We start from the raw sequence: 15,113 nt of genomic DNA, 5'->3' as shown, positions 1-15,113 counted from the left end.
GTTTAGCTTGTTCACCTATCTATCCGTCCATATACCCATGTTTGCTTTCACTGACAACTCAGTACTGTATATGCAAAAGGGTTCATATTTGTTGTCTGTGCTCTTTTTCTTTGATAATCAGTAAGTAATCTGTGACATTATACTTTTGAAACTGTGTAAATATCCTATGCCTTAATAATTTTTTTACCCAGTAGCTTTGCCACCCATTATTTCTTGACTGAATCAATTTTTACTGTAGTGGTTATAGTATTTTTTATTATTCCATCTACATTCTTTGGCATTCTTCTTTAAAAAATAATTTATCTTTCTCCTTTCCTTCCCGTATTAAATTTTTTTTGTATCCATATAGACTCATGGATTCTGCTTTATTCACTGTGTTATAATCCATTATCGTCATTGTTCTTTTTGATGCTCAGATTGTCCAAGATTGGCCAGTGGGTTGCCCTCAGGCTGGCTCCCAGGTTGTTTTGATATGTTCTCATTATTCTTTAAGTACTTTCTCATGGTCCGGCATAACAAGATGTTCTTTGCTTCCAATTGTACCCCTGGATCAAGTCCTTTGAGCTTCTATATTGTCAAAGACAATCTGGATATTTGTTTTATTAAAAGTGTTTTGTCCCATGTTTTTGAGGAAAAATATCATTGTAATATATTTTATTTCTGAAACATGAAGGTAGAGGAAATTAAAAACAAAATCAGATCAGTTTGTCTAAAGCTGTCAGAGAAAGTTCTTTCTGACTAAGCTTAAATTTAAATGCACATCTCAGGTAGGGCTTTATATATCTGGGCAGGATTTTAATATAAGCCAAGTTTCCTTCTTTTTATTCCCTTTTGCCTAATTTTAGTGTCTCTCTTTCTAACTTCACCTCTTTTAAATCACTCAGTACTTTCATGTTCTTTCATAACTCTCTAGTAGGAGGAAAATATTTTGATGTACTAATTTATTATTGAATTTCTGATGGTAAGGAATATTTTTACACTAATGTCACCAAAATAATTTTTAACTTACATAATTTTTAACTTAAATATATTTTCTGTAATATTTTATTATTATGATTGCATTAATTTTTTTACCTTTAGTAAATAATAATATTTGTAGCAATGAAATAAGAATCCATTTAACTTGAATTTGCAAATTGTTTTTGAAGCAGTGGACTACTTAAAGCAATGCAGATAAGTCAGTTGTTGTACAACAGAGTTTCTTACCAAAATTTATTTAATTAGTTACCAAAAGTTGAAACTAGGTCAGTAGTTTTGACTCTCCCACTAAAATCACAAGAATGTCATTTTCTAAGAGGGCAGAAAAGTTAGGAAACATTATTCTTTTTAAATCTTAAATAGACTTTGTTTTATGGTTTGGGGAGATAGATAACTAGGTTGTCATTTGTAATAATTATCTGAACTAAATTGTTAATGTAATACCAGTGTTTTCTTGGGCAAGTTACCTAATCTGTTCTCTCTGAGTTGATTTCCTGTTCTGGAAATGAGTAGTTGAGGAAACTCTTCTAGTGTTAAAAATTTGAATTTCACACTAACATGAAATTGATGTTCCTTATATCTCTACTAAACTTTTGTATCTTTTTGAAAGAGATTTTGTAGAGAGGATGGTTGTGTGAGTGAGGAGTGGGAGTGGCATTTAGACAAAATGTTTCTGAAGAAAGCGTTTAGTCATATGGATATTTCAGATAGCAGTGGTACTATTCAGCACAGGTATAAGGCTTACTTTTTAAATGCTATATAATAATAAATACTTTAGGATATAACTAATACATTCTGCTTAGTAATTAGCAAAGTAATAGTAATAATTGGGTGGGGGAAGAAAACTTTTATTTCTAAATGTATAACCCCCATAAGTTGCAGGTGAACTATAAATTTCCTTTGGCTCTGGCTTTCTTTAATACTCTGTGCACTTTCTCTCCACCTTAACCAAGTCCTTGGAATAGTGTGATGTATCGGTAACTTTGCAGTCACCTTTCAGCTTGAAGTGCCGTGGCTTGACACTAAGGGTGAAGGGTGGAGAGGGAATGGAATACACCCATTCTATCCATCTTTCTTTGGTCCTTACCATGTCTTTACCCAAATTTCTTCCAAGTTTATTTTCAATTTCTTGCTGAGATTTCGGTTCCCTTTTTTTTTTCCTTTTTGCCAGTTGAGCTTGATGTCCTTTGCAACCATTGTCCCACACCTACAGGTTCAACTACTTGCTCCCTCTGGGTAGATTTCAGTTTCTTAATGAATATTCATCTTTACTCCCTCTGTCAGCACCTCTGCTAACAATACAACTTTTTTAGCATATTTCCTTCTCTCTTAACTGCTTCTGAGACGTTTCCTCTTTACTAAAGGAAGGAGCAAAAAGAGGGAGAGAAAGAAGGAAAGAAGAGAAGTACAGGCTTTTAAATAATATGTATATATATCTTTTAAATTATCCCAGAAAACATCTATATATTTCATTATGTTTCACAAACAGAACAAATGTTTTCTGTTTCTGAATTTTATCTGTCTGCATAATGAGTGGCGTATTTTGGAGGAGATTAGGATAAAAATGGCATTAGTTATCCCACTACTGCCTGTTCAATCTTACATTTGCTTTGAGTCTTAAGACAGGAATAGGCAGTTTGAGACTTGGGAATTATATGGTATATTTGTTAAAATCTTAGGCAACTATTTTTGTTAAGGATACATTTAATTCTAAACATTAGCCATTAGGGAAGTAGCTGTTGACAACCATCTTTCTCTCCTCCCCACTTTTAAAATTACTAACTCCTGTCTTCTTAAAAGTTTTAATGGGTTTTATTTTTATTGTGTCTGTGTCTTTTGTTAAAAGCTGCATGAAATCCTTTTGGAAGTAGGTGGAGTATTAAGTATGAATACATTTATTGATAAAAAGAATTTCACACAACTATTTTTAGGATGAGAATGCCTAAAGACACATCTTCTATAGAAGAATTTCCAATTTGGGGCCATCATATTATCCTAGGAAAAGTCTCATTTTGATTGGCCTTTCCCTATATTTGGAGTACGGTGTAAATACGAAAAGAATAACATTATAATTTTGAAATCATTCTTCCATCTAATATTATGCATTGATTCCATAGGCTTTGTAGCTGAGCAGTTTCTAAATAACACAGCCACTCAACTGACATACCATGGATTATGTGAACTAACTTCAACGGTTCAGGAAGGAGAACTTTGTGTGTTCTTTCGGAATAATCATTTTAGCACCATGACCAAATACAAGGTATGATCGGGAATAGCTATTTAATTGTTATTCTAAATTAAAGGAGTTTGATTTAGAGATGTCTTATGTTTCAGAATAAAAGATTTTAGCATAGAATTCATTAGATATCAAATTATGAAGATAATTATTAAATATTTATTAATGATGGAATGGATTAACAATTTAAGTGTTAACTTCAAATCAGTTTTTAATTTTAATTAAATCTCAACCTCTTTTTCACAGATTACTACATTAAGGAGTATTTATTATTTTAATTTCTAAGGGAAAAAAAAAAGAGAGAGAGATGAACCCTAAAGATAAAACTAGGATGACTTCTAATTATGGATATTTATATTTGAGGGTTAAAGAAGTTGAGAGAATCAAGGTTTGCCTGGATAATAGTGTTTTCTGTTAAAGTTATCAATGTGACTTTAAATTCTTCTTATAGTCCTATTTATAGCTCTGCAAAAAGCTCTTATTGATTTCTCCCTTTTGTTACCTCTTGCACACATCCAGTTTTTCATAGATGCCACCTAGCTCAAGGCTTATACCTTATACCTAGACTTCTACCTTAGAATACTGCTCTGATGATGTCAGTAATATAGCAAAATTGTTCAGTAGTACCCAGTAAATAAAGGATAAAGATCCCAAGTATTTTCTACTATTCCCCTATACCAACATTTTTGCTTCAAACAAACTGATTTTATTGATAATCTCTATCCCCATATATACTTTATGCTTTCTCATTTCTGCAACTTTACTGCCATTTCTTAATCCATAATCCCTAATTTGAAACATCTCATCAATCCTTTTTACTTATCCAAATTTTATCTATCCTTTAAGAAGCATTTCAAATACTAACTCTTCAGTAAGGTCATTCTTTCAATCCTTAAACCAGTGGTTCTTGGCCCAGATGGTATGCTGGAACTACCTGAGGAACTTTTAAGAAAATACTAATGCTCAGAACCTACCACCAACTCAGTTAATTCAGAATCTCTGGAGGTAAGCCCTGAGCATCAGTATTTTTAAAATATTCCCAGGTGATTCTAATGTACAGCCAAGGCTGAGAACTGCTCTAAACATCATCTAGCTGTTACTGGCCACATCATCCTTATTTGACCTTTATTGATTAATACTAGGATATCAGTTTTCTTTCCATGTAAATGGGTCTTATTTTTCTAAATGAAAGTAAGCTTATTGAAGTGAAGACTTGGGTCTTATTTCCTTAAAACACTTTACTTATTGACAGAAAGTAGTGTAAAATAATGATTTGTTTGCTAATGTAAGAGTACTCTAAAGCCCTGGCTGTCCTGTTACCATCTTAATTATAGCAAGGTTTCATTTCTACTGCTCCCACATTTTAGTTAGGTGTATGCTAGGTATTGGTCCAGAGTAATCCACACTCCTCAGCAATCTAAGGACGAAGGTGCAAAGCACTCTAACATCAGAATTATTGCTACATAGTGATTACTGCCAAGTCATTTTGACTTTACCTGACCTTTTCAAGTGCAGACTTTAGTCATTCATTTAACAGATATCTGTTGAGCATATAATATAGTCTGAGTGTTCAGCTAAGAGCTAGACAGCTGTGATTCCTGCCATTTGAGGGTCTTTTAATCTAACAGGGAAAATATTTGTACACATATTTTCACAAATAATTAATTTATTTCTATTGAGACATACCTGTACAGGGTGCATACAACATGGTCTGAGAGCTTTTATTGAAACTTAAAACCTAGTTGTGGGCATCAGGAAAGACTTCCTGGAGAAGGTCACAGTTAAACTGTGACTTGAAAAATGAATCTTCTAGGAGTTAATCAGTTTGCCAAAAAAAGGGTTAGTTAAGTAGTTGAAGCATTGGGTCAAAGGCCCTAAGGAGGAAGGGAGCTTGATTCATTAAGGAATTGAGAAAGGACCAGTGTAGCTGAAGCATAGCAAGGGAGAAGCATGTGAGCTTAAAGAGATAGGCAGGTGACAGATTTGTGGATTCTTGAGTTAAGAGGAGAATCAGCCCTTGGTTTCCTAATGCCCCTGTAGTTCTTTTCATTTTCCTTTGTTGGCTTAGCAGATATAAGTTAGTTCAGCAGGAAAACAAGATCTCTGGCTGCTAAAACTGAGTTCCATATGTTTTCTTTTCTATCAAGGACATATCGCTGACCAAGAAGTCTATTACTAGTCAGATAGGTATTCTCAGTTATAAATATATATATATGTGTGTGTGTGTGTGTGTGTGTGTGTGTGTGTCTGTGTGTGTGTATATATATATACACACACACAGACATACATATATATATACACATATCTATATATATATGTAGATAGATATGTATATATACACACACATATATAAAACCAAACCAAACTCACTGTCATCAAGTCAATTCCAACTCATAGCAACCCCCTTTGTGTTTCCAAGGGTGGTAAATCTTTACAGAAGTAGATTGCCCAGTCATCCTTCCACGGAGTGGCTGGTGAGTTTGAACTGCCAGCCTTCTGGTTAGCAGTCAAATGCCAATGCCTTAGGCACTACACCACCAGCGCATGCACTCTGTGTGTGTGTGTGTGTGTGTGTATCAACATATGGTTGAGGAGGAGGTGCCTCTCCTGGAGTTCTTTCTACCATGTGTCTTTGTCTGGCCTAAGCCTGTCTTTTCGTGAGATGATGATGGCTCAGGAAATGTATTCTATTGTTTCTCTGCTTCTGAGTTTTTCTTAATAAATCTAATTTTAGGGCTAAACTGTGTATCACCAATGGTGTATATTTCCCTAACTTTTATACAAAATTAAGGTACTTTGGAATTTAAAGAAAGAGTAAATGTGGGATTTAGTCAAGAGATTATTGTAGTAGGCCAGATAAGAGATTATAGTGATTTGGACTATAATAGTAAAGGATTGGAGAGTAAACCTAGATTCGAAAAACATTTAAAAGATATAATCAACCAGATTTGGTGATTAGGATGTGAAAAATAAAAAGAATGACTTGTGGGTTCTGAATGTGTACTAGATGAATGGTGGTGCTTTTTATTGAAACAGTGAACAGCGGAAGAGGAGAAGACAACATGAGATCACCTTAGAACAATTAGAGCTTCTTCAGAGGGATACCTCCGAGTAGAAATGTTGTATAAATGTTTCAAGACTGGGATAATTTTGGTACATAGATAGTAATATGTGGAGAAGATGGGATTTATAAGGAAAACATAGAATGAGAAGAAAAATTGACTAGCAAAGAAATTTGGGAAGTGCTAACATTTAAGGATCAAGCAGAGAAGTATGAACTAGCAAAGAAGACTGAGAAAGAAGTGTTGAGGATGAAATTATTACAGGAATATGCCTTTATATGATTCTTCTGCAGTAACATTCATTAGAGTCATCAAGTAGTCATGAAGAAAGTAAGCAGAATGTTATCTAGGTTTGAGGCTTTCTTAAGTAGGTGCAACAAAAGGTGGAAGAGCAAACAAGTTTAGGGAATTTGTAAGAGAATAATTGTAATGGTACCAGAATGTCTGCTGGATAAGGAGAGAAGTGAAGACAGAAAGGAATGATGGATAAGAGTGGAAGTAAAAGGGTGAATGAGCTAGTGATCCCAATGCTAAATGGATTAGTTACAGAGAGAATTCTTGGACTAGCAAGTTGGAAGGATAGGAGTATGTAATGAAAGAAAGAGATGACCATTAAGAATTAGTTGCCCTTTCTGGGAATATACCTGTGATCGTATATAAGTTTGGCAGATGATATTTCTACATACGTATTTGTATGTGCTGTAAGAATGTCCATACATATAATAGAGCAAACAAGGAGTAAAGTTACAGTGATTTCTTAGCCACAGCCAGGCACCCTGAGAGAGCAAGTAGTTGGACCTGCAGGCTCAGGACCATGATCCCAGGGGACATGAAGCTCAATTGGCATAACATACTACACAAAAACATTGTGCTACAACCTACTTTGGTGAGTAGCAGTTGGGGTCTTAAAAGATTACAAATGGCCATCTAGATACAACAATGGGTCTCCTTGTCCAGAGCAGAGAAGAATGAAAAAAACCAAAGACACATGGAAATAATTAGTCTGGGGGACTAATAGACCATGCAAGCCTCAGCCTATATGACCATGAGACCAAAAAACTAGATGGTGCCGAGCTACCATTGTCAACCATTTGGAAAGAGATCAGTGCAGGAAATCTTGGATAGAGTGGGAGAACAATGTGGAACACAACTCAAAATCATAAAAAAAGACTAAGTCTGATAGAGCCTGGTGAGACCCCTGAGACTGTGGCTCCTAGTTACCCTTCAGGTCTGGAATTGAATTCACTCCTGTGGCTTCCAGCCAATCATTAGACAGGCATATAGGTTGAACATTTATATCAGGTAGATACATTTTTTAGAATCATGGGAGAACAGAAGGGCAGTATTTGCACAAGGAGACAGCTCAGGGGGCAGGAATGCATAGGAAAGAAGGAAAGAGGAAACTACAAGGAGGAAGTGGAAAGAGAGCTGTTACATTGGGGGAACTGTAGTCAATGAAACAAAATGTGTATGAACTGCTGTATGGAAAATGAATTTGCTCTATCCACTTTACCCAAATCACAATAACAATTTAAAAAAATAAAGTAAAAAATAATAATAATAAGAGTTGCCCTTTCCTGCCACATTTCTAATCTTGTTTCCAGGATCTTAGGTTTTCTGTAATAATCTCTCTGATGCTCTAGGTTTGACTATGACCTCTTTTGATACCTTTTGATTTGCTGTCTTATACACCACAGATCTCCTGATCTGGATCTTTTACTTTAGTGCCCACTTTAGAATGAGTCTTGATTATTTTCCCTCACTTTTAGCAAAGTATCTTAAAGTATCTTATAACTGCCTTCTCTGTGTAAGTTAGCCACCTTGTGAACTGAAGTATATCCTTTGATGCTCCAATGATAAATTATACCTCAACTGTTATATATGAGCCCTCAGTTGTACTAGGTCAGGAAAATATTTTGGTAATGATAAAACTATCATCCCAGAGAAACTTTCTCTTTAATTCCTGCTTCTCTTTTGCACTTACTTGTTCCCTAGCATACCCACTAAATGCATTCGACTGAGTCAACAGATATTGAATTACTTCTCCTCTAAATATTAGGAGCGTTGAAATTCACTCAATAGAGATAGTTCTTTAAGACTTTTACCAGTGAAAAAGTGTTAGAGTGCCACTTTCCATAGCTCCAGCTGTGCATTCACTCTTTAGGCAACATCAAAGGTAAACTTCCTTAGATGCATATTCCTTGGGATTGGAGGAAGTTATGTCTGTTTGAATACAAACTATCTTGAAATTGTTTCTGTTGACCAAATGTATGATAGGAATAAACCCACCCCCTTCTACTCCCACCCTCCATTGTGCTTCGGAGTTGGTGGTATCTATTTATTTTATTATGGACATGATGATAAATATACAAAATTAGTACAGAAAGAAATATTATCTAGAGCAAATAAAACATCATTCTTTTCTAAGGAAACAGTGTTTTTATAGGAGGGACAAAACAGACCAACTATCTGATGGCCAGTCACTAGGGGAGAGATGCCATTATTTACTATAGTGGCCTCCTAACCAAAACAGTAACACCATTTTTTACTTTTTATTATGAAAAATTCCAAACTTACAGAAAATGAGGCTAAGTTAATGTGTGTCTATTACCCATCACCTATATTTAATAATTATAATGACATTATATTTTCATCTATTTTTTATTTTTGCTTACACATCAATATGCATCCCTAAAAACTACAACATTTTCTTTCAAAATATACCACAGTACCATTATTGCATCTAACAAAAATGGTAATTTTTTTTAATTTTATTTTTTTGTTGAGTATACACAGCAAAACATACAATTCAGCAGTTTCTGCATGTACCATTTAGTGATACTGATTTTATTCTTTGGTTATACAACCATTCTTATCCTCCTTTTCTGAGTTGTTCTTACCCCATTAACATGAACTGCCTTCTAAAGTTCCTATCTAATCTTTCAAGTTGCTGTTGTCAACAGAAAAAATGACAGTAGTTCTTAATAGCATCTACTACCCAGTCTGTATTTAAATTTCCCATTTACCCACAAAATAGTTTTATGGATGATTTGTTCAAACCAGGATCTAATCAAAGACCATGCATTGCATTTGGTGGAATAACTCTATTTTATTATGATCAAACTTGTAGTTTCCAGAGATCTTATGAGCCTTTGGATTATTATTTATATACCCTATTAGTAGTGCCTAAGGCATTTGACTGCTAACCAGAAGGCTAGCAGTTCAAACCCACCAGCCACTCCTCAGACGGAAGGTTGGGCAATCTACTTCCATAGAGATACTGCCTTGGAAAACCAAGGAGGGGTTGAGTTGAATCGACTCCATGGCAATGAGTTTGGGTTTTGGTTGATTTTACAATCCTCTCAGTCCTATTTCCCATCTTCCCATTGTACCATCTTTCTAATCGTGAGAATATTTAGATAAAACACTGCTTTACTTCTAGTGGAGTACCCAGTGAGTACATTTTTTCCAGGGGTCAGAGATACTTTTCTTCTCATTGACTCCATGACTAATTAACTGATTTACAACAAAATGTACAACATATTTTTGGTATTGGTGTAGAACTAGTAGTCCTAAAGGATTACTTAGTAAATCTTGTTGTTACTAATTGCTCTTGAATTGACTCCAATGCAGGGTGACATTTTGTACAACAGAACAAAATGTTGTCCTGTGTCATTCTCACAATCACCACCATGTTCAGGTCTATAGTTGCGACTACAGTATCTTACCAAAGGCCTCCCACGCCCTCGCTGGTCTTCTGCCTTACCAGACACCTCCTCTAGTGATTGATCCCTCCTGATGACATGGCCAAAGAAAGCAAATCGATGATGTTCTTTTGTGATTCATAGGTTCTCACTGGCTAATTTTTAGTAGATCGCCAGACCTTTCATCCTAGTTGGTCTTAGTCTGAAACCTAGCCACCATGGACTGTCCTTCTGGTATTTGAAATATCAGTGGCATAGCTTCCAGCATCACAGCAACATGTAAGCCACCACAGTATGACAAACTGAAAGACAGGTGGTGGTTAATAAATAACGAAAGTAATAGTGAATAGAGTTTAGGGAAAGGATTCCTCCAACATGATATGCATTTGCTTGGTAAGGAAATAGGATGGAAAATTACACTCTTGTTCTCTTAAATCTATTTAGCATTAAAAATATTGTTCTTTCCCACTAATTCCCAAATTGTGAGCGAATATGTAATTCTTTATAAACTTGAGCCTTGGGGAATCTGTGATCTAATAAGGAATAAGCAAGGGAAAAATAGAAAACTGCTTTTCCAAACAGGATATGGCTCTTTTAATACTTCATTAGGTCTTGCTAATGTCTTCTAACACTTCACTTTTGAAGAATCCTGAAAATCTTAGGACCATTTTATCCACTCATATTTAAATGCTCACCTTACTTCCCATCCTCCTATCCCTATGATTACTTTGAAAAAGGCATAGTATAAGCATAGTTCATCCCAGAGAATTCAAGATAATACTTTCAGCAAAAAATAAATTTAACGTTTGGATAAAATGTTTTTGTACTACAACTAAATGTTGTCTGTAGTTAGGATCCACTATAATGAACCAATACTTATTACATATAAATATCTGTAATGGTATTATTTTAATAGTGGGACTAATTGTTATTGTAATTTTCATAAAGATCTTTATAATTTCTTGTCCCATATTACATCATGTCATTACTATCACAGGACCCAGACCAACAAGGAAATAGTCCAGGCTGGCAGGATGAGAACAATACGTGAGAAAGGTCATCCCCAGTTTCTTTACTGCTTGGACCAATTTCCATAGGAATTTTCTAAATTCTAACTTCCATGTAAAAATCTTTTGTCATCTACATTCTTTGATTGGATAAATAAACTATGGACATACACACAATGGAATACTATGCAACATTAAAAAATAATAATGAATCAGTAAAATGCCTCATAACATGGATAAACCTGGGGGCATTATGCTGAGTGAAATTAGTCAATCACAAAAGGACAAATGTTGTATGAGACCACTACTATAAAAAGTCAAGACAAGGTTTACACACAGTAAGAAACATTCTCTGAGGATTACCAGGATGGGAGGGGAAGGGCAGATAAACAGCCAACTAGAGGGTAGACTTGTATTAAGTTGAGTGAAGGGAAAGGCAATGTACACTAAGGGAGATATCAGCCCAAAATGATCAAAGCAAAGGAAGAAACTGAGAGGAACACAAGAGTTAAAGCCAATAGTGGTAAATACTATTACATACACAATCCTGCAGTAGTAGCAATAATAATAATCTACATGTGGATATATAGAAATGCAAGCTAAACAAGTACGGGAAGGTGAATGGGAGTACACCAACAAACGTATATGGGTTTGACAGAGGATGTTTTTCCATATGTATTTATATGTACTGCAAACACATCCATAAATATAGTAGAGCATACAGGAGGCAAAGTTATGAAAACTTCTTCGTCAGAACCAAATACCTTGAGGGAATGAGTTGCAGGGCCTGAGGGCTCAGGACCCTGGTTTCAGGGACATCAAGGTCAATTGGTATAAATAACATAGTCCACAAAGACAGTGTTCTAGATCCTACTTTGGTGAGTAATGAATGGGGTCTTAAAAGCTTGTGAATGACCATATAAGGTGCAATTATTGGTCTCACCCAGTCTGAAGCAAAAAAAAATGAAGAAAATCCAAGATGCATGGAAACAATTAGTCCAAAGGACTAATGGATCACGTGAACCTCATCCTCCACAACCCTGAGATCAAAAGAAGTAGATGGTGCCTACCACTTACAAGGCTTCACAATAGAAGGTCCTGGATAAAGTGGGAGAAAAATGTGGAATCATAAAAAAGACCAGGCTTACTGGTCTGAGAGAGACTGGTGGAACCCCTGAGACTATAACCTTTAGTCACCCTTCAAGCCTAGAACTGAACTCTATCCCATGGCTTAACTTTCAGCCAAATGACAGGCCTATAAATTAAACAGTAATACCAGGGAGGTACACAGTCTTTAGAACAATCAGCCATAGGAGGTCAAAAGGGCAGCATTTGCCCAGGGATAAAGCTTAGAAGGCAGGAAGGGTTAGGAAAGAAGGACAAATGGAAATGATAAGCATAAGGAGAAAATAGGAAGAGTGCTGTGTATTGCAGTCAGTGTCACAAAAGAAAACGTGTATGAATTGTTGAATGGAAAACCAGTTAGCTCTGTAAACGTTCACCAAAATTACAATAAAAATTAAAAAAAAAGAAATCAAAGCCTTTGGTAACTCTGTTGATGTATGAGCTATAAGCATTTGTTTAGCCAGAGGGGCGGTATATGTACTTTCTAGGCTACTGTTCTACATTCTCCAGTACTACATCTTGGTTCTAACTCCTGTCTCTAGACAATGGATATATGTAGGCAAGGGCATGCTCTCTATTAGGTGAGACTTTGGTGACCCTTTTACACCAAAGCATTGAAGAGTATATAGATATTTCTAAAACCTATTTTAGACAAAGTATTCTCTATTTACTAACTTCATGATTCACAAGGTTACAATGGATGTGTTAAATTGATTCATTTTTTTTCTTTAATAATGTTTACCAATCACCTTCAGTTTCCCCAACTGCTGTGGTTTTGATTGCACAGCTTCTCTCTCATGACATTTTTTCTAACCACAGATAATAGTTGACTTCCTATTGTTAGAAAGGCCTCTTATCATCCCTATGTTTTGTGGCTTGCCTTTTCCAAACTTTAGACAAATACCTCTACTGTTTCTTCCAGTACTAGCAGAGCAATCAAGTCTAGCTCTCTTCAATTATTACTTGCAGTGGCACCATTCATCAATCCTTTATTATGCTATTCATCCATCATATATCTATTGGCAATCAGTTTCTGCTATCACTTGTGTTACCCCCTGCTTGTATTTCCACTTCATTTTACATAATTTAAATACATAGACCATCTTGCCATAGCCATGTGGAGAGTATGACTCTATGAAGATCTATGCTATTCAACAGCATAACTAGAGTATGATCTGAAAGCAGAATGTAGAGACTCTAGTGATCTCTCTCTCTCTCTCTTTCTCTCTCCCCCCGCCTTCCTCTTTCCCTTTCTCTCCCTCACATGGCTTTCCTATATCAATCTTTATATCCATGTAATAACTATTTCTTCCACTTACTCACTGCCATCAAGTCAGTTCTGACTCATAGTGACCCCTCCTTGGGTTTCCGAGGTGGTATCACTACGGAAGTAGATCGCCCAGTCCTCCTTCTGAGGAGTGGCTGGTGGGTTTGAACTGCTAGCCTTCTGGTTAGCATTCAGATCTCTTAGGCACTATGCCACCAGAGCTTCCAAATATGCATCAGATGTCCAAAAAGGGACTTTCCATTCATTGTCTAATAAATACTCACACTCACAATATCCATTCTATTTTCATTCCTTTTGTTTATACTGTTACCTCCCAAAGGAATTCTATTTCCCTGCTCTTCTAAATTCTACTCTTTCTTCAAAGCTTGGTTCGAGACCCAAAAATTCCATGAAGCTCTCCGGGACTGTTTTCCCTTTTTGGATATCTAATGCAACCCTATGTGCAACAGAACAAAACACTGTCGGGTCCAGTGCCATCCTCACAATCATCACCATGTTGTTAGCATGGGCCCGTTGTTGCAGGCACTGTGTCAATCCATCTCATTGAGTGTCTTCCTCTTTTTCTCCGACCCTCTACTTTACCCAGCATGATATCCTTCCCCAGGGACTGATCCCTCTGACAACATGGCTAAAGTATGAGAGACGAAGTCTAACCATTCTCATTTCTAAGGAGCATTCTGGCTATATTTCCTCCAAGACAGATTTGTTCATTCTTCTAGCAGTCTGTGGTACATTCAGTTATCTTTGCTGGCACTACAGTTCAAATGCATCAATTCTTATGTGGTCTTCACCTTATTAATTGTCTAGCTTTTCACATGCATATGAGGTGATTGAAAAGACAGTGACTTGATCCAGGGACACTTTAGTCTTAAAACTGACATCTTTACTCTTAAGCACGTAAAAAGAGATCTTTTGCTGCAGTGTAATACATTTCGCCCAGTGTAATACATTGCTTGATTTCTTGACTGCTGCCGCCATGGGTATTGATTGATCCAAGTAAAATGAAATCCTTGACAACTTCAATCTTTTCTTCATTTATCCTGATACTGCTTATTGGTCCATTTGTGAGGATTTTTGTTTCCTTTATGTTGCAGTGTTATCCATACTGAAGGCTGTAGTCTTCGATCTTCAACAGTAAGTGCTTCAAGTCATCTTCACTTTCAGCAACCAAAGTTGTGTTGTCTGCATATCACAAATGAATCTTCCTCCAATCCTGATGCCACATTCTTCTTCATACAGTCCAGCATCTCAGATTATTTGCTCAGCATACAGATTGAATAAGTATGGTGAAAGGATACAACCCTGACACACACCTTTCCTGGTTTTAAACCATGCAGTATCCCCTCGTTCTGTTTGAACAGCTGCCTCCTGTTCTGTGTATAGGTTCCTCATGAACACAATTAAGTGTTCTGGAATTCCTATTTTTGCAGTGTTATCCATAATTTGTTATCATCCACACAGTTGAATGCATCATCAGTAAAAGACAAGTAAACGTTTTCTGATATTCTTTGCTTTCAGCTAAGATCCAGAGGTATGTTGTTGTTGTTGTTAAGTGCCATCGAGTCATTTCCGACTCATAGCGACCCCATGCACAGCAGAACGAAACACTGCCTGATCCCGCACCAGCCCCACAATCCCTGCTATACTTGAGCCCGTCATCGCAGCCACCGTGTCAATCCGTCTCGTTGAAGGCCTCCCCCTCTTTCGTTGACC

General features: G+C 36.2%; 1 protein-coding gene across 1 annotated transcript in view; it reads left to right on the top strand.

Annotated features, from left to right (window-relative positions):
- The window catches only part of MINDY2 (MINDY lysine 48 deubiquitinase 2), a 165,098-nt gene that overhangs the window by 136,088 nt on the left and 13,897 nt on the right, over positions 1–15,113 (top strand). Inside the window, exon 6 of the mRNA XM_007958427.2 lies at positions 3,096–3,238. Coding sequence (XP_007956618.1) covers positions 3,096–3,238 — 143 coding nt within the window. The remainder of the gene's footprint in view (positions 1–3,095; positions 3,239–15,113) is intronic.

The sequence above is a fragment of the Orycteropus afer genome, unplaced genomic scaffold, assembly GCF_000298275.1.
Source record: "Orycteropus afer afer isolate SDZICR_OR568_19922 unplaced genomic scaffold, OryAfe1.0 scaffold00015, whole genome shotgun sequence".
In the NCBI taxonomy this organism is placed as follows: Eukaryota; Metazoa; Chordata; class Mammalia; order Tubulidentata; family Orycteropodidae; genus Orycteropus; species Orycteropus afer.
Note: the sequence above shows the minus strand (reverse complement) of the source record. Positions and strands in the feature narration are given on the sequence as shown.